General features: G+C 46.4%; 1 protein-coding gene across 12 annotated transcripts in view; it reads right to left on the bottom strand.

Annotated features, from left to right (window-relative positions):
* ACACB (acetyl-CoA carboxylase beta) overlaps positions 1-26,915 on the bottom strand; it is a 151,526-nt gene that overhangs the window by 93,513 nt on the left and 31,098 nt on the right. For 10 of the 12 annotated variants that reach the window (XR_011994666.1, XM_072723032.1, XM_072723028.1 and 7 more), the window contains 5 exons: positions 8,003-8,135; positions 5,301-5,439; positions 2,843-2,952; positions 2,548-2,629; positions 1,230-1,328 (listed from right to left, as the gene is read on the bottom strand). Coding sequence is in view for 11 of the 12 variants with exons in the window: in XM_072723032.1 (XP_072579133.1) it covers positions 1,230-1,328; positions 2,548-2,629; positions 2,843-2,952; positions 5,301-5,439; positions 8,003-8,135 (563 nt within the window). In the remaining variant the exon portion in view is untranslated. Of the gene's footprint in view, positions 1-1,229; positions 1,329-2,547; positions 2,630-2,842; positions 2,953-5,300; positions 5,440-8,002; positions 8,136-17,401; positions 17,684-26,915 lie in introns of those variants that run through there. The other 2 variants (XM_072723037.1, XM_072723036.1) reach the window with 1 other exon arrangement.

Raw genomic sequence — 26,915 nt, 5'->3', positions numbered from 1 at the left:
TCAAACTGTATAGGAAATTCCTGAGACTTTATCCGTTTATTTTTAATTTATCCTAGAAATTTCACCTTTTGGAATTTATCCTAAGGAAATGATTAAAAAGTACAGAGAAGGCAGCCCTGGTGGCGCAGCGGTTTGGCACCGCCTGCAGCCTGGGGTGTGATCCTGGAGACCCGGGATCGGGTCCCACATCAGGCTCCCTGCATGGAGCCTGCTTCTCCCTCTCCCTGTGTCTCTGCCTCTCTCTCTCTGTGTCAATGAATAAATAAATAAAATCTTTAAAAAAATAAAAATAAAAATAAAAATAATAAAAAGTACATAGAGATTTAGCTATTAGACTATAAAGACTCCATTACCTTGAGTATTTTTTAAAAGATTTATTTGAGGGGGATCCCTGGGTGGCTCAGCAGTTTAGCGCCGCCTTCGGCCCAGGGCATGATCCTGGAGTACCGGGATCGAGTCCCGCATCAGGCTCCCTGCATGGAGCCTGCTTCTCCCTCTGCCTCTCTCTCTCTGTGTGTGTGTTTCTCATGAATAAATAAATAAAATCTTTTTTAAAAAATAAAAAATAAAAGATTTGAGACAGAGAAAGAAAGAGCATGAGTGGGGGGAGGGGCAGGGAGAAAAGGAGAAGCAGACTCCCCAGTAAGCTTGGAGCCCAAGACTGGTCTCAGTCCCAGGACACTGAGATCATGACCAGAGCCAGAGTCAGACACTTAACCAATAAGCCATCTAGGTGTCCTTACTTTTAGTATTTTTTAAAATTAGAGCAAAACGACCTGGAAACAACCTAAATATGTAACTATAGAGGATTGTTAAGTAAATTATGGTACATCTATATGATAAAATCCTATGCAGACATTTTAAATATTGTAAAGTGTATTTATTGACATATAAGTATTAGTTAGAAAAAATAAGTCACAAACCACAGTAAATACAAGATCTCTGGATGTGCCTAAAAAAAGGCTGGAAAGATAGGTACCTAGAATATAACAAATGTTCAATACCAGGGGTCATAGGATTATGGATGATTTCTATGTCTTCTTTTTTTTTTTTTTTTTTTTTTTTTTTTTGGTAATTCTATATTTTCTGTTTTCTACAATGAAACTGTACCACTGCTTTAAGAATTTTTAAATTTTTAAATGAAAGAATAAAAAAAGCATAGTCCTGTCACCCCCATCTGCTCAGATTGGGTGGAAGAGATCCCCCTAAGTGAAGCTCAGGCCACTTACCACTTCCACTCCAGGGCAGTGTTGGGATTTGCAGTGTCTGGGCCACGATGGTGGAGGCAATCTTATCTCCCAAGGCCCACATGGCCTCACTGGGAGGGCCTGAGGGATCAGGGACAAAGGGGAAGGCAGAAGAATCAAGTTAGTCATAAGCCCCTCCCAGCCAAGTGCCAACCAAAGGATCAAAGAAAAGTACTCAGGTCCTAGATCTAGAAGAATTTAACATCAAGTTGGAGAAGGAAAAAAAAATCTGTTAATCTGCCACTTCATTATATGTGGATGAAGTCTGCTGTTTTAATATATGTGGACTGTAAACCTGGTCTGAGTTAAAACTTAAGTTATGTCGCATACACAGAATTCACTTTTCAGGAGAAAGGCAAAAAACTAGACCAAAGGGGCAAGCTAGCACCTCAAAAAACTAGATGCTGGGTTAACAAATTTCTCCTGTAATGAGCCACATAAGAAATATTTTCAACTTTGTGGGTCTGCTTATCTCTGTCACAAATACTCAACTTTGCCAGTGTTGGGCAAAAGCAACCATAGGCAATACATAAATGAATGAGCAGGGCTGTTCAATAAAACTTCATTTACAAAAGCAGACAGTGGGCTGGATTTGGCCTGTGGACTGTAGTCTGCTGGCCTGTGGGCTGGATGATCAACCCATGTGACAGCCAAAGACGATGGACAGAGAAAATATAAGCAAATACATGTCACTAGGCAGACCCTTGGGATATCAGGTGTTGATTTGTACTGAGTTGCTTCAAACACAGTGTGTGCTGCAGGTCCAGAGTTAAGGAGCAGCAACAGGAATTTATTTTGGATGGTAAATGATTCCCCTAAATCATGCAAAGATGTCAGACAGCATAACTACACACACAAGGCTTACAAATGCAAATCCTAAAACAAACAGATGCCATAATAAGTATCATTTTACCTCATAAGTCATAGAGATGAGGAACTCTGGTCCCAAAATGCTAGGGCATTCCAAAGCCCTGAGAATAGCCCAAGAAAGGTGTGGGCTTATTGGAAATGTGACCTCCAAACCCAGTTAGAAATCTGAGTATGTCTGGTATCTTGGTACCAGAAGGAGCACAAGCAGTGGATTCTGCTTGCCCTTGGCATCATTCTCCTGTGGTACCCATGGCAAAGGCTATGTTCCTGGGTTGGCCAACCTCCCTTCCCACCTTCGACAATGAAAAGGTGAGGTGGGAATATCAAATTGACCCACACCTTGCAGGGCCACACTGGAAAGAGAACCTGACCCACCAGAATGTCCCATCAATATCCCTATTCCCACATATCTGATGGAGACACACTCTACCTAAGAAAGCAATCTCATGCTTGGACAGGAGCTCCGGCAGTTTGGGGTTTTCAGAAGCATGGCCCCAGCCAGCCCACACCGCCTGTAAACACAGAGACATGTGAATAAAGATCTTCCTTCTAGAATCCCCCTCCCATCACATATCGAAAGCTCTTCACAGCGTCACATCAGACCCAGATTTCAGAGTCTTGGAGAACCTGGAGCCTCTGTCCCTTCCAAACTACAGGATGAGTTGCTCCAGATCACAGAGCATCATCCCCACTGTGGGCAGACTGAGGCACCCCACCCGACTTACCTGCACCGGGATTCTCTTGGCAATGTCCACAACCAGTTCCACATTGGCATAATTGTTATTGTTGGGCCCTCCTGGGACAGGAACATACTGATCTGCCATCTTGATATACTCTGGAATCAGATGAGAAAAGGAAAGAAAAAATGAGAAGCTGAAGTTCACTGCATGACTGCATATGGCCATTGAAAGGATAAGAAGATTCTGTGGCCACAAGGTACACATGTGTATGATCATTTGAAGACAACTGAACATGACTTCCACTTTGTGCAAATCTCTATGCAACAGGACAAGGCCTGGGAGGGAAGAAAGAAAGAAGGAAGGAAACTATCAGAACAGTTGGGATGAGAGGTGGGGGTGTTCTATTCATCCCTATTTCAAGTTTATCTACATATTGTTTGGCCATTAAACAATAAAATGTTTTCAATCATGGGGAAAAACAGATTATAAAATTTACCACCTAACTCTTTTTTCAAATGTGCAGTTCAATAGTATTTAGCGCTGGTAAATGGTGGTTGTGAAACAGATCTCCTGCACTTTCTTCTCTTGCAAATCTGAAACTCAACCCATTAAACAACAGCTCCCCCTTTCCCCTCCCGCAGCCCCTGGCCACCGCCCTCTTTATGAACCTCTCAACTCTAGGGACCTCATGTATGCAGAATCCGATAGTATTTGTCTTTTTGTGACCGGTTTCTTGCACTTAGTATGATGTATTCCAGGTCCATCCACGTTGTACCACGTGGTAGGATATCCTTTCTTTTTAAGGCTGAATACAATACAACATTTTGATTTTGACTGTAAAATAATCATGCCCTTTACACCAGAAATTCTACTTTTAGGAATAAATATGTACTAAAAAACCCTAGTCATCAATGAAGCCAAAGAGTGATGTAACAGGATCCCCACTGGGCCGTGTTTTGAACTTTTAAACGCTAGACTCAAGCCAAAGGCAAAGATTAAAATCTCCATACTATGGAATTCTCTGGGATCCTGAGAATGAACAGTGTGGAACTTTATGTGCAGACCCTGAAAGAGACCTAAGAGTGGCTGTTCCTTCCAGGCTGCTGCCTCCGATGTTTATGGAACACATAAGTGACAGCCACAGGGGAGGTCCCAGAGGTGACAAAGTGAGAAGTTAGACAAGCTCCCTCTCATCCCTGAGTTTTTCTCCACCGTTAGAGAAGATAAAAAGAAAACAGACACAGTAACATCAGACTGGGGTCTGTGCCAGGGACCTCTGGGAAAGCCACATGGGAGGACACGACCGGAAGGTTAGGGCAGGGAGGGATGGAGGCCTGCTGTGCCAGGAACTTCGGGGAAAAGCATTGTCAGCAGAAGATCCAGCATGTTCCAAGGTTCTGGGACAGGAAAGAGCTCAGCTAGTCCAGGAACCAATGAGGCCAGTGCAACTCGGACCCAGGATTAGAGGGCACGAGATACTGGATGGGGGCTAGAGCCACGCTGTATGGTACCTTAACTGCCCTGCATAAAGATGTGGAATTTTAACCTGAGTGTGATGGGAGCCCCCACAGAGTAAGACTGTGAATTCAGACAGCCTGGGGTTCCAATTCTGCCTGCTTCACATATAGCCTGTATGACACTGGGGAATGACTCACCTCCCTGTGCCTCAACTGCCTCATCTATAAAATAGAGCTGACAATCAAACCTGCCCTCTGAGTTAGAAAGAGGCTACATCTGTGCAGGGCGGAGCCCAGGGCCTGTGCTCTGGGAGGGAGGGCAGGGGATAGTACTGCAGCCTCTAAAGCATTTAAAGAGTTCCTGACAGGACCTGAGGGAGGTGTAGGTGTAGGTGTAGGGTGAGTGAGTGAGTGAGTGAGTGAGTGTGTGTGTGTGTGTGTGTGTTAAAGATTTTATTTATTCCTGAGAGACACACAGAGAGAGGCAGAGACACAGGCAGAAGGAGGAGCAGGCTCCCTGCAGGGAGCCCGATATGGGACTCGATCCCAGGACCCCACGACCACAACCTGAGCTAAAGGCAGATGCTCAACCACTGAGCCACCAAGGTGCCCTTGAGCTATATTCTTAAGAAATCACTTTGGCTACTGTAAGGATAAAGGTCTATAAAGGGATACTATTATTCAAGAAAAAAAGCAAATTGTCCAACAGTTATTTATAGAATGATCTATGCTAGTAGACATAGAGAACAAATGAACAGAAGAATGGATGATTAAAGTCCAATACAGACATCTGTGGGGAAAACACCTGGAGGAAGAGAAGCCAATCTGCTGTAACATGGACATTTCTCAAAGATGGAATTTCCACTCTGCGTATTAAACTTTTGTATTTTTAATTAAATAAAGAAGAAAAGGCAAATAAATGCAGGCTCAGGAGAGGTATCCTGAGGCTCTGGGGTCTTAGATGGACTTGCCTAGCTATAATGGAGGAGGTGAGGGCAGGTAAGGACAGGGGGTGGCAGGAGGGGAAGGAGCCAAGGCCCAGGTACCTGCATTGGCCTTCAGGTCCTCTGGGGTCACCATGACTACAAACCGGATGGCCCGCTCGTTGCGGAACATCTCATAGGCCCACCTGCGGATGGAGCGCATGCACTTCACGGCAGCGATGCCATTGTTGGCGATGAGCACCTGGACAGGGAAAATAAGGAAGGGTCTAGAGCTACACACCTACCTGCGCTGGGAGCTGCATACTACCCTGGGGTCCATCTCACAGCTACAGAGCCTTCTGAGGTACTCTTTAATTTCTATAGCACACAGCCTAGGAGAGAGGTGCTCAAAATCTGCTGGTTGCATAAATAGATGATAATCAAATGGGTGGGTGGGTGGGTGGATGAATGAATGAATGGTCAAACAGAGGATTAGATGGATGGATGGATGGACAGACAGGTGGGTGGGTGGATGGCTGTTAGATGGGCAATGGGTGAGTGGATGGCTGGCTGGCTGGATGGATGGATGGAGAGATGGATAGGTAGGTGGGTGGATGGCTGATAAATGGGCAGATGGGTGAGTGGATGGATGGATGATGGACAAATGGACAGGTGGGTGTGTGGGTGGATGGATGGACAGATGGGTGGGTGAGTGGGTAGATGTATGGATAGGTTGGATGGATGGATGAATGGATGGATGGATAAAAGGATGGATGGATGGATGGATGGATAGAAGGATGGATGAACGGACAGGTGCATGGATAGATGGACAGGTGGATGGAGGGACAGATAGATGGATAATATGGACAGGATGGGATGAATGAATGATTTTTTATTCCTTTGTTGGCACCATCATGATCATTTAACACTTGTGAATGCCCAGTCTGTACCAAGCTACAGCACAATATATCTTACCAACATTATTTCACTTCACCCTCACATCAGTCCTTGAAAGTGGCTATATTCTTATCTCTACTTGGGATTAAAGATTCTAAAACTCAAGGAGTTAAGGCACTTGCCCAAGGTCACACAACTAGTAAATGGCAGAGATGAGACTCCTGAGCCCCGCACAGTCTGATCTGTGCTCTAAACTGCCCCCACCCCCATGGCTGCCTCTGCATTCTGGAGATTAAGGCCCCGGACTCAGTAGAGAGGAAAGGCAGCAATACTAGGTGTCCTCAGCAACTGAGAGCAAAAGAAAAGTTCCTGGTTCCCATTCTTAATGTGTCATGAACTTCCTGTGTGGCATTAGACAGGCCCCTTCCCTCTCTGAGCTTCATCTCCACATTAGGAGCTCAGACTGGCCAGTCTCCTGGCTTGTGTATAAGAAATAAAACCAAGCTCTAGTGTTCTTTTAAAAAAAAAAAAATGGGCATATGGCTTCAAAGCTCTGACTTATATAGCAAGAATATAATTTTAAGGCCCTTCCATTGCTGACTAATTTTCATGACACTCCTGAAGGACAAGTCTCATTAGACATTGGGAATGTGATGGCCTCTATTTTACAGAAGGGGACACTGAGCCCAGATGTCATATCCTATAGAGTGGCCACCAAAGATGGAGCCCAGAGCTCTGGGCTCAGATTCAGTGCTCTCTCTCCTTTCAAAAATGCCTCCTGAAGAACAATGATGGAAGGGCAGGGCTGTGATTTTCTTAATCTTATTACCTAAACAAGGCTTGGTCAAGAAAGAAGGGCTCTGGGTGACCCCAGGACAGCCAGTTTCCCAGGGCCCCATTTGTTCTAGCACATTCTGGGAGCCCCCAGAGGAGAAGGCCACTGCAGGCTGGCCTGCTGTTCTATTCGAGCAGCTGCAGCTTTCCCACAAGGAGTCTAGGAGAGAGGGCAAGCCACGGTCAACTCCAAAGTCACAAAAGCACAGCAGCTCTGGGCTGAGGCCTTCAGTGGCCACCCAGTCTCTCGGCTCTCCAGGACTGAATGCTGGCCACCAGTCAGGCTGGCTGCAACAGTTCCCAGCAATGACTTCCCCTGGTGAGTGTGGCAGAAATCTGGATCCCCACCCAGGAGATTCTGTAAAATCATAGCGGCTGACAGGACCGGGGGGGTGGCGAAATGAGACGTGATACATAAAGCACTTCACAGGATGCCTGGCTGAGTGGGCCTCCCAAAAAATCGAAGCTGCTGCTGCTGTTATCAATACTACCACCACCACTCTCAAGCAAAATGGAAAAGAACAAGGCCTTCTCATCAAACAGAACTGCGTTCAAATCTCAACTTCAGCACTAACCAGCTATGTGACTTGGACAACCAATGTCAAATCTCTGCATCTTGGCTCCTGCACGAATACGTCAGGAATCATCAGTCTGTGGCCTAGAGCCTTAACCCCATGGAATGGGAAACAATGTGAAAAGCCTTTATAAATGGCAAATGTTAGTTGTTTCCCTTTATCACTGTTACTTTGGTACACGGGCCTCCTCTCCTGGAAGGAGCTCCACACCTCAGAAGGACAGAGCTGGGTTTTATGCCTGCCCCCAATAACCTAGGAAGCAGTCCCTTGCACAAAGGCACCTTGGGGGCTTTGCAAACCTCAATCTACTCTTCTGTGAAATGGGGGTCATGCATCTGTCACTTCGGCTTGGGAGGGTGAAAGGTGATGAATTCCAGCACATAGCACCTTGCAAGTCCTCACAGAAAGGTGGCCTGGCCCTTTCTCTGCAGCATGACGATGAGCCTGAAGCAGGTATTCTTACCTCCAGCTGGAAAGAGGGGCCCCACCCCACCCCGACTGCCGGGATGCCATCTGTACCTTCTCAATGACCCGGTCCCCCCCAAAGCGCACGACAAACTCAGCTGGGGAGGCCACGGTAAAGTCTCTGTGCAGGTCCAGCTTCTTCAGTTCTCGGCCACGCTTCACCAGGTGGAGTCCTGACATGCTGGGTCTGCAGAGGGAACAGGACAGACCCTGATGAGCCAGGAAGCCTAGGCTACTTGGGGAGAGAGTCAGGAGCCCAGCACCTCCAAAATCAACATCAACAGAGAAGCAGGAGCTCATCAGATGCGCTCTGCTTTGCAGTCCTCACTGGGAACCTTGAGGTATTTCACAAGGAGACCCAACAGGCCAGGGCAGGAATGAAGCAAAATGATCCCCTGATTTGTCCCAAGCTGTATGTTGACCTCTTTAACTTTTTTTTAAGATTTTATTTATTTATTCATAGACACAGAGAGAGAGGGGCAAAGACACAGGCATAGGGAGAAGCAGTCTCCATGCAGGGAGCCCGATGTGGGACTCGATCCCGGGTCTCCAGGATCACACCCCAGGCTGCAGGCAGCGCCAAACCGCTGCGCCACCAGGGCTGCCCGACCTCTTTAACTTTAAATTAATTTTTATTTTCATTCATTCATTCATTTGACAGAGCGATAGAGAGAGCCAGAGAGCACAAGCAGGGGGAATGGCAGAAGGAAAAGGAGAAAAAAAAAAAAAAAAAAGGGAAAAGGAGAAGGAGGCTCCCCGCTGAGCAGGGAGTCTGACACAGGGCTTGATCTCAGGACCCCAGGATCATGACCTGAGCTGAAGGCAGACACTCAACCAACTAAGCCACCCAAGTCCCCTCATTTTTACTTTCTATGCTCCCAATTTAGAAATTCAAATAATACTAAAATGCTTAGGAGAGAGGGGAGGTTTATGATCAGGGAAAAAGTCCAAGTCTAATACTTGAGACTTGTTAAACAGTATTGATACCTCTCATGCAGTTTTCTGTATGCACATATCAAAATGTTTGCAACTGAAAACCAGAAAATGTATAACAACTGGGGCACCTGGGTGGCTCAGTTGGTTAAGATATTGACTCTTGATTTTGGTTCAGGTCATGATCTCAGATTCATGAGATCAAGCCCCAGGTCTGGGGGGGGTGGGGTTGTAAATGCTCAGTGGGGAGTCTGAGATTCTCTTTCTCCCTCACCCTCTGCCGTCCCCAAGCTCCTCAAGCTCGTGCTCTCTAAATAAATAAATAAACAGGGGCGCCTGGGTGGCTCAGTGGTTGAGCATCTGCCTTCCCCTCAGGTCATGATCCTGGAGTCCTGGGATCGAGTCCCACATTGGGCTCCCTGCAGGGAGCCTGCTCCTCCCTCTGCCTGTGTCTCTGCCTGTGTCTCTCATAATAAAAAAATAAATAAACAAAATCTTTTTAAAAAAACGTATAACAACCAAATGGTGGTTCCTTGCCCCACCCCCTCCAGAACCACATATTAAATGAAATCACTTTTTTGGCATTTACGCCTCTCCGTAGTTCTGAATAATATGTATGTACCACCTTGTGTGACACTATTTGAGACACATCTGTGGCTCTCTGATCTCAAGAGATGAGGAATGAGTGCTCTTACTTGGCCATCCCATCTGCTTCCCGTCACCCAACCTCTCAATGCAGGCATACTGCAATCTGGCAGATTGAGTATTTGGGGTTTCACAAGTCTGGGATTATTCACAGATGAGGGCTGGAATAGACCAGATTTTCCTTTCTTCTTGCTTTTCTCCTGGAGACAGTGTGTTGTTGTTGTTGTTTTTCCATCCATGTAGCTCTCCTTGCACTTGTTGCTAATGCAGTCCACTCCTTCTCATATCTTCGCAGTACACAAGATAATTGGTCAGCTCCATTTTTCTTCATTGGTGATATCCCTTCTGCAGCCCTCTACCCTCTCCTCTCATCCTGACTGGCTGTTCTCCAGACCCACTACACTACTGTCATTCTGGGACTTCCTTTTGCTGACATCCTTAGGATCTCTTTTGCCTTTCCTAGGCGTATGATCCCTAACTGAGAGGAATCACAAATTAGCCTCCTTTTTTGGTAGACTCCCTTGTTTTGTTGGGACATAGCCTCCAATAGTTCTATCTAACTAAAAAGATGGTACAACAACAGAGCAGATGACAATGGTACCCTTAACATGCCTGTCCTGCTCCTGGCTGCTCTGGGCTACCTCATCACTATCACTTTGGAGATCCTCTTTCATTCTACACTGGATCTCTGTTTCCTGTCTCCCATGCGTTGCTTTTTTGGTTTATTCTCTTGTTTCAGTAGAAGACACCCTTCAGTAGCTTTCTAAGAAAAGGTGTTTGAGAGTGGTGAGGGTAGTTAATGACTCATAGTCTTGAAAATTCTGAAACCGTCTTTCTCCTCTCAGGTTTGGCCCTGTCATTTGGCGCTGTATGGAATTCTAGAAGGGAAAACCTTTTCCTTCAGAGTTTTGGAAGGTTTGCACCATTATGTTGTGGCTTTCAAGGACACTAGAACCAGAGCTGTTCTGATACATTGATCCTTCATGGGTGACCTGTTTTTTTAAATCCAGAAGCTTATAGGATCTTATCTCTGTCTTCCAGAGTCTACAGTTTCACAGGGATGTACTCAGGTATGTGTCCTCTTCCACCAGTGGGGCTGTGAACAGGCTCATTCGATGTGGAAACCCACATCCTAGGATTTGTCTTCAAATATTTCCTTCAAATGATTTATCTACCTCCTTTTCCTCTATTCTTTCCAGAAGCCTCATTATTTGGATGTTGAAATTCTTAGACTGGCCTGCAAGTTTCTGTCTAAAATTTTCCCCTCTTCTATTTCCTATCTCGTCTTTCACTTTCTGGCAGATTGCACCACCCAGGTGCCCTTCAGTCCACTTTCTTAACCTGGTGATGAGGCATTAAGCTAGGGGCAGTCTGTCAAGAATTAGGCTAGCAGTTAACCACCCACAGATATGTCCAATGGCTGTGTCACCAAGCATGTTACAAGGGCAAATATGAGTGGGTTCAGAGGACCAAAACTTTGATGTCTTTCACTTTCTGGGAGATTCCTAACCTGCTGTTGTGTCTTTAATACCCAAGAGCTTGTTATTGGCTCGCCAAGTTTCCCTCTTGTGCATCTTGTTCCTATGTATGCAACATCCTCTCTGGCTTCAGTGAAGGTATTAATGGCAGCTTTTTCAAGCTCTCTTCTCCCGGCATCATTTCTGTTTCTTCCAAGTCTCTTGTGTCCCTCAGTTGGATTGTTTGGGGCCTGTCTTCCATATTAGAAACAGTACCCAAGCCTCAGTTACTTTCTCATGACCAAAAACAAAAAACTAACTAAAGGGCTGGCAGAGGTACAAGGTGGGGCCAGCAGCCCCTGAGCTCTGTGCTCAGGATCTGGAGGGGGGGAGGGGGCCTACATACCAGAAATCCCAAGTATACTAGAGTCTTCTTCCTTCAATGGTCCAATTCTCAACTGGCCAGGAGCCAGGGAAGGGATGGTGGGGGAAGTAGTGGGACAGGTCTGGGGGGCAGGAGGGCAGGGCGGGTTTCAGGATTCAGCACCTACACAGACCCTGATCTTTGTGTTTGGGATTCAGGCCTCATACCCTCCACTATGCCCATCAGTCTCCAGTCCCGAGACCCTCTGATGTACTCCTCCAGAGAATGAACCACTTACTTTCTGTTGGGGTGGAAATGGGCAACGCCTAGCCATGCAAAGCAGGCAAGAAAATCCGGGCATCTTTTTACCCAATTCTTCTCATTTTGGTACCCCCTCTTAAGCCCCAAGTGCAGAGGTACATGATGCTGCCAGTCCCTGCACCTTTGAGAACACAGGTTTGCAGCTGTCCTCACTGCTGCTTAATGACTCAGCCCTCTTGGTTCTGCTAAGCCATTTACTGCTTGTCCATCTGCTTCTAGCCTCTAAAATGTGGTTGCTAATCTTCCCCACTGTTCTGCCAGGCTTGATGGGTTTCCATCTCTCTTTTTAAAAAAACATCTCTCTGCTGTCATTCGCTGGAATATTGACAGAAGAGAATCAGGAATGCGCATTCAGTCTATGTTCTTTTTTTTTCTTTTCTTTTCTTTTCAAGATTTATTTATTTGTGGGATGCCTGAGTGTCTCAGTGGTTGAGCATCTGCCTTTGACTCAGGTTGTAATCCCAGGATCCTGGGATCAAGTCAGTTCTTCCCTCTGCCCATGTCTCTGCCTCTGTGTGTCTCTCATGAGTAAATAAATAAAATCTTTTTTAAAAAATTATTTGGGGCAGCCCCGGTGACGCAGCGGTTTAGCGCCACCTGCAGCCCAGGGCGTGATCCTGGAGACCCGGGATCGAGTCCCACGTAGGGCTCCCTGCATGGAGCCCGCTTCTCTCTCTGCCTCTCTCTCTCTCTCTCTCTCGCTGAATAAATAAATCTTTTTTAAAAAAATTATTTGAGGGAGGGGAGGGGCAGCAGAAGAGTCTTTAGCAGACTCCATGCTGAGCACAGAACCCAATGTGGGCTTGATCTCACAACCCTGAGATCACGACCCCAGCCAAAACCAAGAATCAGACACCCAGCTGACTGTGCCACCCAGGTGCCCCTCAGTCCACTTACATAACATGGCAATGAGCCATTAAGCTGGGAGCAGTCTGTCAAGAATTAGGCTAGCAGGTAACCACCCACAGCTGTGAGCAGCTGTGTTACTAAGCATGTGGTGAGGGCAAGGATGAGTGGGTTCAGAGGACCAAACCTTTGGTGAAGAACTAACTAATCTTAAGGAACACTACCAACATGCCGACCACTTATCATTTGAGCAAAAACCAGCAAAACTGGAAGCAAATAAATAGTCAGCAAAGAGAAATTTCATTTTATAGATGGGCAAATAGAGGTCCAGCCAGGCAAAGGTGTCACCGAGCAAGACAGCAGGCCTAGGGCTATTTCCACTACACCAGCAAATGTTGTTGTACCAATCTTCGTGTTCAGTACAAGTCCCCATGGGAAAGTCTCCTACAAGTCTGCAGTCTGCTCCCACTCCCCAGCATGAGCCGCCAAACACTCTGCCTATCACAGAGGGAAAAACAAAGTTCTGGGCCAGGGGAACAAAAAGAGAAAATGAACGCTGTGTTTCTATGCCACAAGAGAATATGTGTTTTCAACGAAGACTCTCCATCCACCTGAGTTTAGCCATAGGGCCTGAATAAATGAACAGACAGATGAACAAATGATTTCTGGCCCTTAAAATAACCTCGCCCCCTGCCACAAACTGTGAGCAGTTTTTCTTCTAAGACCTTCTGGGACTGTGGCACCTGAGTGGCTCAGTGGTTGAGCATCTGCCTTCGTCTCAGAATATGATCCTGAGGTCCTGGGATAGAGTCCCACATCAGGCTCCCCACAGGGAGCCTGCTTCTCCTTTTGCCTATGTCTCTGCCTCTCACTCTGTGTTTCTCATGAATAAATAAATAAAATCTTAAAAAAAAAAAAAAAAAAAGACTTCCTGGGACTGAATCACTGAAACAAGATTGGATTTAGGAAAGTACTTTAGAAGGTCATTATCATCTTACAAATGTGAACAGTGCTTTTATCAGAATTACATCCCATCAACCAGCAGGTAGCTCAGTTTGTTTTTAATAACTTTGTTTCTTTACAAAAACAGGGAGATGTGGCATGTAGGCCCCTGATCTAGGGAACCAGATACCAAAATGTTAAAGGCAGTTATCTTGGGATAGTGGAGTTATAGGTGGTTCCTGTTTTCCTTTGTCTATGTTTAAGTCCTGCAATGATATATTACTTTCAATGAGGAAAAAAAAAAAAAAGCTATGAATTTTGTAAGAGGGATACCAAAAGCCAATGGTCATTCTGGCATCCATTAAGCCAGGTGCTCAGCATCCCCAACTATAAGAGGAGAATAGTAAAACATACTTCACTAGGTTGTAAAGGTTAAATAATATATATAAAGCAAAAGATGGTGTCTGGCCAGTAAACTCTATTACCATTTCAGTGTAATGAGACCAAGAGGATCAGAGGCTTCTGATCTTCCAACCTCACCAGGAAATGCATCGGCCACTCCTCTGTCTAGGGTCTGCTCCCCATCCATCCACTCTTCCCCACTCTGTCTACAGCCCTCCCCAACTTGGCTTCAGATAGTCTCAGACATCCCACTTCCATACACACAAACATTAAAACTCTAGAAAACTGACCTAAAGCACAACAACAACAAAAAAAGTCAACCAGGAGAAAAACACCATTTTATAGCCTGGAAAAACCATTCTCAGCCACCATTTTGATTTCAAAACTGGTGACAGAGCCCATCCATCAGGTGGGTCACAAGCCCATCATAACTAGCTAGGTGGGTGAACACACAATGCTGCTGGAGTAGCTTTGGTTCAGACCCAGTCTCCAGGCTGGTGGCTATTTTTATTCGTTTTTGACAAAGATGGAAGCCAACCAACATTGGCTCTGGAAGGCTGACCTTTGGCCAGCATTTGTTCCAAGGCAAGCAGAGGCTGCATTATCCCAGGGTGACTTTGTAAATGGCTTCAGGTGCAATCAACGACACCGACACCGCAGAGTTATCAGCCCAACACCAAACACAGTCAGCTGCTCAGGCACAAGACCAGGCAGAGACACTGGGAGGGAAGGAATAAACATTCTCAAGTGTCACTGTGAATCAGGTACAGGGGGCTTCCTACTGAATCTGTGCATGGGAGGCCGCCATTCTCTGCTCACAGTGAGGAAACTGAGGGTCAGAGAGGCCCAATGACCTCAAGCCACACAGCTGGCAGGTGGCAATGCTGGGCTTGCAATCTAACTCTGACCTCCAGAGTCTAAGTTTGAGGCAGAAGAATAGTTGAGGTAAAAGGAAGTATCTCCATTGTCTGGATTTTAGAAAAACAAGCACCTACATTTGACAGGCAAAATGTGAACTGCAGGGTTCTCAGTTGAGGCCAGTTTGGTTCCCCAGGGGACACATGACCCATGTTTGCTGACATTTTTTGTGATCACAGCTAAGGTGGGGAAGGCAGTGTGCTACTGGCATCTAGTAGATAGAGGCCAGGGATGCTATTCAATATTCTAGGATGCTCAGGACAACCCCTACTACACACAGGGCCCCAAATATCAACAGTGCCTCAGCTGAGAAACCCTGGTGGGTTAGAGCCATCCTCCCAGGCTTTGAACACAGAGTCTACTACTCATGACCTACATAGTCTTGGGAAGGCTGCTGCAGTAGTATATCTCAGTTCCCTTGCAGGATGACAATATCGAAAATATTAATAGTGTCTGCCTCGGAGAGTGTGTCCAGGGTTCACTGCTGGGCTTTGTGTGCAGCAAAGAGCTTTAGATGAGGTGCCTCTCTGCTGGGCAGCCACGATAAGAGCTCCAGTATAGAGCTATTGTGCTGTGGACATTAACCAGCCCCTGTATCCCTACCCTACCACTACCTCTCTTCTGCAAAACAGGGATGCTAGCTGACCTGATGGACATAAAGGCTTCACTATTATCACCAAGCAAGTAAGAAAGAAAGGACATTGCATAGCTTAGTAAAGGCTGCTAACTTTGAACTCATTTTTGGGCTCCCAGACAAATGGACTGGACCCTTGGAAATTTCTTGGGCTACCTGTGCTGTCAGCGCTTCCTGGGATGGCCACTTTGGCAAGGCCAGAAGTCATTAAGCTAAGATCCAAAACCCAAATCCTGGGTGCCACCTGCTTTTGTACATCCCACAAGCTAATAATGACTTTTACATTTTTAAATGGTTGAAAGAATCTTATTTTGCGACACATGAAAATTACATGAATTTCAAACATCAGTCTCCATAAATAAAGCGTGACTGGAATACAGTCAGATCCATTTAATTATGGATTCTCTGTGGCTGCTGGGGCAGAGCTGAGTAGTGACAGAGACCATAAGGTCTGAAAGCCGGAAATATTTACTATTTGGCCCTGGACGAAAACAGTTTGTCAATTCTGAATTAGGCAGTGCTTTTCAGCCCTGACTCGATGCTCCATCACATTGAGGGGCTTTAAAAAATGCTGATGCCCAGGCCCCACTTGGACTAATTAATCAGCATCCCCGGGACAAGAGGGATTGTTGGAGGCAGAGGGAGCGCACCCAGGCATCCACATTTTACCAAAGCCTCCCTACCCCCCAGGGAATTCGAATGTGCAGTTGGGGGTGAGAACCACTAATAAACCAACAACAACATTTCAACCTGGCATCTGGCCTTGGTTCTGAGCAGAATTTCCACTGGGCAGTGAAGTCACATATGATAGGACAATTTCAATACCTGCAGGCTTACTCTTTCAGATTATAATAGTTTGTGAAAAGTCTTCTTTTGGACGGGAGTGTACAATTAAGCGTGATTCAAGATTTATATGTTAAACTTTTGTGTCAATAGCCTTACAGATCAAGGGCGTGGAAATGTGTCCTTTGTAGACCACATGGCCCACTTTAGGTACATTGTAGGACTTGAGGGGTTTTGCCGCAGGGGTCAGATCAGGGCTCCAAACGTAACTGTCATGCTGTACCAAAAACTTAGTGCACAAGAGAGACCATGATTCAAACTCAGGACCTCTGCTGCTCTGCAAGCCCTCTACTCAGATAAGCCCTGAGCGATCCCAGGGTCCCCGAAGGCCCTGTTATTCTCCTTTGCAGAAGGGCCAGAGAACTGGAAGGTCAGCCGCCTCCTGGAGGGCTGGCTGCATGTCTGGGGCACGTTTTTTGCCCCATCCTTGGACCTAAACAACCATCCTTCTGGCTCCGAGACTTCACTTCCCTGACATGCTTATGAGCTCAGTAACTATCCAGCAACTGTTAATAAAGATCATGGTGTGGGGGTAGGGAGTGGCTAGGATGAATTTTGTTCCTTCTCTTAGCTTATCTAGAATTTTCTGACTTTTCAACAACAAACATAACATTACTTTGGTAATTTTTTTTAATGCAATAAAATGAAGACAAGAAATCAAGCACATGGGGTTAGGAAGCACTCGGACACAGAAAAGCCTGCACAGTGCTCATAAAATACCCTTAAATGCCACGCCTGCTCAGGTGGCCCTTGATTCACCTAGGGCTTCATAATCACTTCAAAGAGCCCTGCCTTCCAGACCCATCAAGGCTTTTTTATCAAGGCTGAGTGGAGGAAGAGGAAGAAGGCGTGGTCCCCCCCCACCCAAGCCTGTCCACCTGTGTGTTCCAGAGAGCCCCTCCAATCAACATCGCCGCCAAATCCGGCCAATCCGGCCTCCCCTTCAACCACCAAGGCCACCCAGTGTCGGCAAGGCGGGCTCCACCTCCCCAGTGGCCAAACTGAAGCCTACATTTCTTTGATGGGGGCGGGGAAGAGGAGGTGGAGCTAAGGGGACACACAGCTTGTCTTTACTGGGGGCGGGGGGGAGGGCACGATGGCCTAAGTTTGCAAGAGATAACGGTCATTAAAATTGCAGACTTACTTACTTTACTTTGCGATCAGGAAAACAGACCTTGCACTTGGCAGGACTCATAATGACCTGCTCGCCGGCCAATCCCCCCCGGCTGCTGCCGGGATGCAGAGCATGCACCCCTGAACCCCCTGAAGCGGACCTCCGTCCCGGGGCCCAGCAGGGCAGCCAGGTCGCGACAGGGAGGAGGAGGCGCGGTCCGAGAGCGGCTCAGGCCCAGCGGTGCTGCAGCCTGCAGGCGCCGAACCCAGCGCTGCGCTTCCTCCATCCCAAAATGAGTCCAGCGCGCAAGTGTCCTGGGGCGGGGGGGCGGGGGGAGGGTGATGCGCCGGCCAGGCCCCGCCCCCAAACGAGCCCCTCCTCCCCGGAGGGCCCCGCCCCCTGCACGAGGCCCGGCCTCCTCACAGGGCCCCGCCTCCTGGCTCAACAGGACCAGGTCCCGCCCCCCGGACTGGCCAATCCCGGGGCCGCCGCTGACCTTGGGCGCCGGTCGACAGCAGCCAGAGACTTAAAAAAAAAAAGCCCTCTTGGCTACTTTCCTCCCCAGCTGCCCTGACTGGAGAGAAGGGTTCCAGGAGGGCACCCCCGCTACAGACTGGCAGCTGGGACAAACTCGCAAGCATTTCACGTGCTCGAATACACACAATAGGGAAGTGGTGGAAAATATGGTTTATTTGATAGAAGTCAGATGTCACCACGGTGCCTGGTAAAACCTCCTAAGGCAAGTCAACTCTTGGCTTCCAAGTTCTGTTTTTGCTTATTCTTTCGCCTCTCTTCCCAGGGACATGTTGGCTCTAGGGCCTCCTGCCCACTCAGTGAGCTTCTAACACACACTTTGGACCACCTGGGTCATCTAGCAAAGGGGGCGCTTTCGAAATGGAAAGACCCCAGCTGCCCTGTGACCCTAAATAAACTTCTTTCTGACTTCTAGTTTATGGAACACATAAGTCCTGGGAATGAAAGGTACAGCATTGGGACTATAGTCAACGGTATTGTAATAGAGTTGTATGGTGACAGCTGGCAGCTACGCCTGTGCTGAGCACAGCATAATGTATAGACTTGTCCTGGGGCACCTGGGTGGCTCAGTGGTTGGGCATCTGCCTTTGGCCTGGGTCGTGATCCCAAGGTCCTGGAATCAAATCCCGCATCAGGTTCTGTGTGGGAAGCCTGCCTCTCTCTGTCTCTCTCTGTGTCTCTCATGAATAAATAAAATCTTTTTAAAAAGTACAGATTTATCCTGTTGCTATGTCCTACACCTGAAACTAGTGTAATACTGTGTGTCAACCACTCAAAAGCATTTTTTAAAAGTAAGCTCCTTTCTGGTGAGACTAACACACATGGAGTGCTATTTTGTGCCTTTGTCTTAATAGTGATCCTATTGTTTTTATTTCCATAATGCAGATAAGGAAATGTGACCCAGAGATATATGTTTCCCAAGAGTGACAGAGCTGGAGCCTTGAACCCAGGTAAACTGATGCCAGCTAGAATGAAGGAATGAATGCTTCTCCACGAAGTTATAATAAATAAAAAGGATCTAAACACTGCCTAGAAAGCATTGCATAATAATAAATGTAGCCTATGTTCACAGCAAATAAAAACCAAAAAATAATGTAAATGTTTGCAAATAAATTCCCATGGAAAGGCACAGCTTGGGCCACACCTCCATGGATGAGGCACCATCCATGTGGTCACAATGTGAACCATGATCTTCCCTAGGAATTATATAAGCAGCCTGCCTGAGGGCACCAATTACCTGCACTCTAACCAGAAAGTAACTTTTTCAACAACGGATTGAAAAATAAATAAAACAGGTGAACAAAATTTTCAGTTCCTCAGAGTTCCTAGAAGGTCCTTCAAGGCCTTGTCTCTCCCCCCACTCCACCCCCCAAAAATAAACAAAAAACAAAAAACCAACTCAACAGACTATAGGCTGATCTACTTTTAAAGTTTCAAACCAAACCCCCAAAAAATCCATCCTCTAAATGATCCAAATTTAATCACCTCAAAATAGGGAAAACAATTAAAATCAGGAAGTGAAAGTATTTCCGAACACTCCTACCCTACCTCAAATCAGTAAGGATCGAGTAGGAGAGAACTTGCATTGCTCTGAATTTTTATTCTCTACTGAAAAAACCCCAACATCTGTTGAATGCTGTGGTTATGCTAACTGCTCCGCTCATACAGCCTTAGAGACATCCTAAAACACCTCACTTTTACATGGGGGCTTCTCAAGAATGGGATTTCACTTAGATGTCTGCGCTTTGCATGTCATCAGAGTGATAATGACTTGGATTTTTCTCTGTGTTATTAAGGTATAGAATATGGGAAGCAAAGAATAACATACACCTTACTCACACCACCACCTTTATATAAACATCTTCTTTAAACTGTCACTGTGATTCCAATGACACAGTTTAAACCTGGCTGCAGGTACAGTCTCGTGCTAGAAGCCCTTCTGCTCAGACTCCTCAGAGGCTAAATTTAACTTGTTGGTACTGCACAGGGAAAACCCAGGTCAATAGCAAAACACCACACACACAAACAACAAGAGTGCACTTGCAAGTGGCTATCAGCACAGTGGAAATGCCTGAGCCGTGAGCGGCCTTGAGCCTGTCCCTACACTCCGTGTGACCTTGAGCAAACCCCTTCTCTCCACTTCTCTGTGTGCTCACCCACATATGATGTGCATTCATCCAAAGAAAAATAAAATAATCCCTTTCCAAATGTGATTGGGGAAATGTTACATTAAGCATAGAGCAGAATGAAAGATTCTTCTAAAGCAGGATACAGATCCCTTTCTCTGCTGCAGAGAGAAAGGGATGTTCAGTCACTCTGTATCCTGTATGAATAGCCAACCTCTTCCAAACCTCAATATCCAGTCCACAAATGAAACAATGCAAAAACAGGGAACACCCCCCACATACAAGCTCCCAGAAAACATCTTAGGAGCTAAAATGTTTTGGAAATGGGGTTTCTCCCAGCCCCCCCAAATCAATAAAGGAATGAATAAATTAAACCATTATCAAAAGATCCATGGCATTTCATTGAGGGACAAATAAAAATATTTACAGGCAATTTAAAGTTTTATGACCTGCTCGCTACCTGGAGCAGAGAAGAGGTGGAGGGTGATGATGAGCAGGAAGAACCTGGGGGAGGCCCTCTGCAAACCAACCCAGGACGCTACTTGGGACAAAAGGGAGAAACCAGGTCCCCGGCATCAGAAAGCTGGTCTGCTGTTCCTTCACCTCGGTCCAGACTCCACAAACCCTCACTCGCCTCCTCCCGGGGATCTGAGGTCTGCCTTGCAAAACCTCTCTTAAACTCAATATTCGCAGCATGGAAGTGAGCAGTGGGGGAGGAGGTAGGGGAAAGCCCCAGCCCCTGCATCCATTTGTCAGAGACACTTCACCTGTGTCCCTCCTCTGTGAATACAGGCTGTTATACCTTAAAGCTGTATGCCTGGGCAGGCTTGGGAAGAGCCACGGCCACCGGGGAGAACTCTGGAAGATGCCCATTCCACCGATGGCACCCGAGGCAGCCCCTGGGCTGTCCACACCTGCTACATCTTCTCATGTGATCTCAGCACACTTGTGAAGTAGACACCAGTATTATCCCGCTTCGACAGAGTAGGAAATCACAGCTGAGAGAGGACATGGGACTGGTCTGAGATTGGAAGCCAGACCTGTCTGACTGCGGGTCCTGTGAAGCACACTGTTCTTGGCATTGGATGACAGTGATCCACTGTGGCATTGCTTTAAGGGCTGGGGACTCAGGAACTCACCAGCCCTGTGAGGTAGGTACCACTGTGACCTCGTTCTGAAGGATGCTGAGGCCAGAAAGGTGACAGTTCAGCCCAGGCCACTTCACAGCCAAATGGAAGAGTCAGCATGTGCCAGTCCTTTGTCAGCTATTCTCTCCCATCGATGAAGGGAAGTGCTCTGGGCTTGTAGCCTGTTAGGCTCCTCCACTGGCCTCTCCAAGGGCAAGGGCTAGGTCCCATTGTCTGTGCATCCTTAGTGCTGTTAGAGCCTGGCACCCAGCAGAGCTGCAATAAATGCTTCCAAGACCATCAATGGATGGGACAAACCTTAGATTCATCACTTGAGCATTTCATCTGAGTTTGTCCCTAGGCGTACCTGGTACTCAGACCATCCATAGTAACCGGCCAAGGAGAAAATGTTTCTAAATTAACAAGCTTTGCTACTGCTATCTCCCCCTGCTCCAAGCCCCCCATGCACTCCTCCGCACACAAAGAAACAAAGCAAAGGCTGTTAGAGCCACAGAGGACCTCAGAGCATCCCAGTCCAGCCCCCTGCAAGGGTAGGTGACATCCCCAAGGTCACACAGCTTCCTGGCTGCCCTGTGAATTGCCCTGTCTTCTGACTCTTCTCACTAATGCTAAGAACAGGTTAGGAGGAGGGTGGAGACATCTTTCCTGGAGCCTAGGTTAGGCGTCAACAGCAGGAGGAGAAGACTACTTTCTGAACTGGACCTGCTGAGGATCTGGGTTCCAATGGCCCTCAGGACCTATGATCATCCTGCTGGGCTTGGTCTCTCCCTGATAGACCCCTGAACCTCTCTGGGCTTCAGTTTCTTATCTTGGAAGTGAGATGACTGGCTCACTTTTCCCCCCAACATTTTTAATAATGTTTTATTATTAAGCATTGTCAATATTTGTTATAATATAATATTTATAGCAGAAAGTTAGAAAAATGAAGAAGGGATCCCTGGGTGGCTCAGCAGTTTAGCGCCTGCCTTTGGCCCAGGGTGTGATCCTGGGGTCCCGGGATCGAGTCCCACGTCGGGCTCCCAGCATGGAGCCTGCTTCTCCCTCTGCCTGTGTCTCTGCCCCCCCCCCCCCCCCCGTCTATCATGAAAAAATAAATAAAATCTTTAAAAAAAAAGAAAAATGAAGAAAAAAATTTAAATGACTTATAATTGCACCACATAAAGACAACGATTAACCATTTTGACACATTCCTTATAGACCTTCCAACCACACATATGCAAACACACACACACACAATTTATTAATCACAAGCATTTTCTGTGCTTACTAATTGCCAGGGGATATTCTAAGCATATTACATTATCCACAATCCCTTATCCAAAATTTGAAACTCTCAGGACTCAGTATGCTTTGGAATTTGAGAACTTTTGGGGTGGGGGATGGTAAGGCTTTATGTTATACATTTTCATGTTTCTATTTCTGTAGCCGAAAACATGAATATTCACACAAAATAGGATAAATAAAGACTTCAAACAACTTCAGATCTATTCAAGGTGATCTTTCTTCTAAATGAGTTCATGGCCCACTTATGAACTTCTGTGTCATAACTTTAAATTTCAGGACTGCAGTTGAGCGATCCTGAACTTGTCCCATCCCATTCAGTCCATACATGCAACCCACAGGGTAGAACTATTAGGATAAAAAAACTAGTAAGAGACAGCTCTGAACTAGTGTCTTGCCCTAGACCCATTGTGCACCAACCACACTACCACTTGTTGACCAAAGTGGGATTACCCCATAACCTTCATTCCACAATATGTGAGCAATTATTCTGTTACATGTAATGTTTTCACCAGCTTTGTTTCTAAGGGTTGCATGGGAATTCCAACACTTAGGGACTATTTTGAAGTCCAAGGAAGAGCCAATTCCAACCCCTGGCCTGAGATGAACCCAAAAAGGAAGAGAAGAGAAGGCAACAGACAGCACAAAGTCACTAAGTCCACAATCGTAGCCTGCCCTTGCTAGCTGGGAAGGTGGAAGGGAATAGGGAGATTGTACAACCATAAAAAATGCAGAAAAAAAATTGGGGATTTAACCACAGAACTAGTCTACAAAATCACAAGATTTATGGAAAAAGAGTTTTTAAAGGAATTTTTTAAAAGATTTTATTTATTTATTTATGAGAGACACACAGAGAGAGAGAGAGGCAGAGACACAGGCAGAGGGAGAAGCAGGCTCCATGCAAGGAGCCAGACACCGGACTTAATCACGGGTCTCCAGGATCAGGCCCTGGACTGAAGGTGGCACTAAACCACTGAGCCACCCGGGCAAGAGTTTTATGAAAACAAAATACTATTGCTGCCAAAGAGCAACAATAAAATGCCCCCCATCCATCCATCCATCCTTCCTTCCACCCATTCTTTCATCCATCCATCTACCCATTCATCCATCTATCCATTCCTTCATTTACCCATTCACTCATTTATCAATGCATTCATTCACCTACCTACCTACTACTCATCTATCCACCTACCCATCCATTCATCCACCCATCCACCCACCCACCCATCCATCCATCCATTCATTCATTCATTTGTTCACCCATCCAGGCATCCATTCGTTCGTTCGTTCATTCATTCATTCATTCATTCATTCATTCATTCCCATATTTATTTCTAAGTGTTTTTTATGCCCCAGGAATGCAGAATTCTGTCTTTGGCAAGTCTGGTTGATCACTGCATTCATGCATTTATTTATTCAGAGTCTACCTACCATGAATGTACACTAGGCTAGGCAGTGCAGAAAAGTGGAGACCCATATGGCCCTGTTTTCATGGAGCTTGTCGACCAGCATAGGAGATATTTAACAACCAAGTCAACACATAAGGAAATTAAAGACATGATCTTAGGCATGATTAAGTGTGGTGAAAACATGCCATATCAATCAGTCAAGAAACAGGGGCACATGGGGAATACTTTAAAGGTGCCAGAGTGGGGCATGTGACATCAGTTAATGATTTTGGCTTGGGTCATGATCTCAGCGTCCTGGGATTAAGCCCCGCTTCAGGTTCCCTGCTCATCATTAAGTCTACTTCTGCTTCTCTCTCTCCCTTTACCCCTCCCCCCAATGTGCACTCTTGCTCTCTCTCTCACATAAATAAAATCTTTAAAAAGTATATAAATAAATAAAAAATAAAGGTGGAAGAGGGGCAGGAAAGGGGGGGAAAGCCCTTCAGAGGAGGTAACTTTGATGGGCAGGCAGGATAGGCTACCGAATATATAGGGTCCAATACAAAAACAAGTGTGGAAGCCCTTGTTCAAAAGTTATTAAGAATTTCAAGAAGGTGACAACAGAGCTGACTATATAGGTCACATACCTTGGAGCAGACCCTGGGCACAGGTTTAAGGGCATGAGGAGGAAAGCAATCATTTCAGTTCAGAGGGAATAGTAAGCACAAAGGCCCAGAATGGGGATACAAGTGTGGGTATTCTGAAATCATGAGGGCACAGGGCAAACAAAAATGAAGATCATTCAAAGGGCTCCCCGCAAAAGCACAAGAGTAAACAGGTGCCTTTTCTATTCAGCTGCCTAGCTGGTGGCCTGGCAAGAAGAGGCCAGCATGAACCACAAGGTGACCTTCAAGGTGACACAATGGCCAAGTGAACAAACTGCCAGCATCAGGGAAGTTCCACAGGCCTATCTGTGCCACTTCTGTGCCGTGGCTTCCAAGGGACTACAGACCCCTGGAATAAACCCCCCAGGTGTAGTTTTCTGTCTGCAAAATGGGAAAAGCTGGAAGAACTAGCTCAAACCCCTGCTCCTTGCCTCCATATTGCAGAAACTGAGCCTCAGAAGGTTAGGGGATTTGCCCAGAGTACAAATTATTTAAAAGCTAATCAGGAAGAAAAAATAATAATAACAAAGTGAGCTTCCTGGGTTTTAACAGGGACGCTTTATCACCTCGTTGGCCTTCTGTGTCACGCTTCATCTCCACAATCCTCCAGCTGGTTGCAAGCCACCTGCCTGTGTCTGAAAGTGGCCTGGGCTTCTGACCTGTGTGCCCCCCAGGGAAAAGGCATTACCACCCTGTCTGTACAAGAAAAAAGCCCAGCAGTGACCCTCCATAGAGCAACACTCTGGAGGGTCTGCAGTGGGATTAGGAGGCCCCCTAACATTTCTTCACAGTTGACCCAAGATGGCTGCCAATGGATATCAGCAAAAGGGTCAACACAGGGGGTGGGGGTGGGGGGCTACCAAACACGAGGCTACTGAGGGTCCCAAAGGCACCAAAATACCAAAGCCAAAAACTTCACAAGAAGCTAACGGAATGCTCGGCTTCATGTTGATATCATTGTTTCCAACAGGCTGGAACACAGGGGTTTTGACACCATTTTTTTCACCCAATCAACCACGGGAGATAGCAGCACCAGGACAAGTGTCTAAGCCTTGACTCCCTGAAGACACTGCCCCATGGGATTCTCATTCCAGGTCATTAGGAACAGGAACACATGCTGGTCTCCTCCATCGGAGGCCTCTGATTTGGGGACCCTACTAGAGCATGGAAATGCCAGTATATTCAGAGGCACCGAAAGAACTACCTGAGTTGTCCTGGGAGCCAAAATCCTAAAATTCTGGACTCTAGAAAGCACGTAGATTGGGGGCGAAATAATGGTATGCCCAGTGAGATTTGTGACCTGGGGTCACACTTCAGGGGGCTGGTCTAACCTCCTCCTGCTATAGATGAAGAGGCAGAGGTTCAGAGAAGGTAAGGGACGCACCCAAGGGCACACTGGTCCTCCTTCTGCCCTACCGTGGCCCTTCGCATCTCCCACCACCCCACAGTTTATAAAAAACCAAGATCCCTCTGCACCCTTCCCCCCAGTCCTGGGATAAGCCACGATAAAAGACTGACATATGGTGCTGTGACATACGGTGCTGTGATGTACAGTGCTAAGTTTCTTTCTTTCTTTCTTTCTTTTTTTTTTTTTTTTGAGTTTCTATGTAACAAGGATATAAAGGCAGAAAATTCATTTAATATTTTGGTTCGGGAACCCTGGGTGGCGCAGCAGTTCAGCGCCTGCCTTTGGCCCAGGGCGCGATCCTGGAGACCCGGGATCGAATCCCACATCGGGCTCCCAGTGCATGGAGCCTGCTTCTCCCTCTGCCTATGTCTCTGCCTCTCTCTCTCCCTGTGTGACTATCATAAAAAATAAAAAATAAAAAATAAATATTTTGGTTCACTGTCATGCAAAGACAGGCCTTTAGTTAAGTATCTTTTGCCTTCATAAATTCACAGCCCAGGGGCACCTGAGTGGCTCAGTTGGTTAAATATCTGTTTTTGGTTCGGGTCTTGATCCCAGGGTCCTGAATGGACAGGCTCCCTGTTCAGTGGGGAGTCTTTGTGTCTCCTTCTCTCTTTGCTGCTCCCCCTGCTTGTGATCTCTTTCTGTTTCTCTCTCTCAAATAAGTACATAAAATCTTTAAATAAATAAATAACTTCACAGCTCAGAAAAGCTGTGGTTTAAGCACAAACTAGCAAAGCCCCCTAAAAATGGTGAGTAGTGCAGAGACAGTGGGGAGACCAGCTCCATATTTTAACCTACCATTTATTGAGTGTTTTATTCTCTTGCTTAATACCTTAGAAACATTAGTTCATTTGATCTTCACAACATTCTGGGAATCCAAAACTCAAGAGAGAATAATACTAGTAATAATGTTACTAATTGGGCATGCCTACTGTCTTCATGAGTTTTTAATTATCGTTGGTAGAGGGATGCTTGGGTGGCTTAGCAGTTGAGCG

Source organism: Vulpes vulpes, chromosome 10, assembly GCF_048418805.1.
Source record: "Vulpes vulpes isolate BD-2025 chromosome 10, VulVul3, whole genome shotgun sequence".
NCBI classification, from domain to species: Eukaryota; Metazoa; Chordata; class Mammalia; order Carnivora; family Canidae; genus Vulpes; species Vulpes vulpes.
The sequence above is the reverse complement of the archived record's forward strand: the minus strand, read 5'-3'. Positions and strand labels throughout refer to the sequence as shown.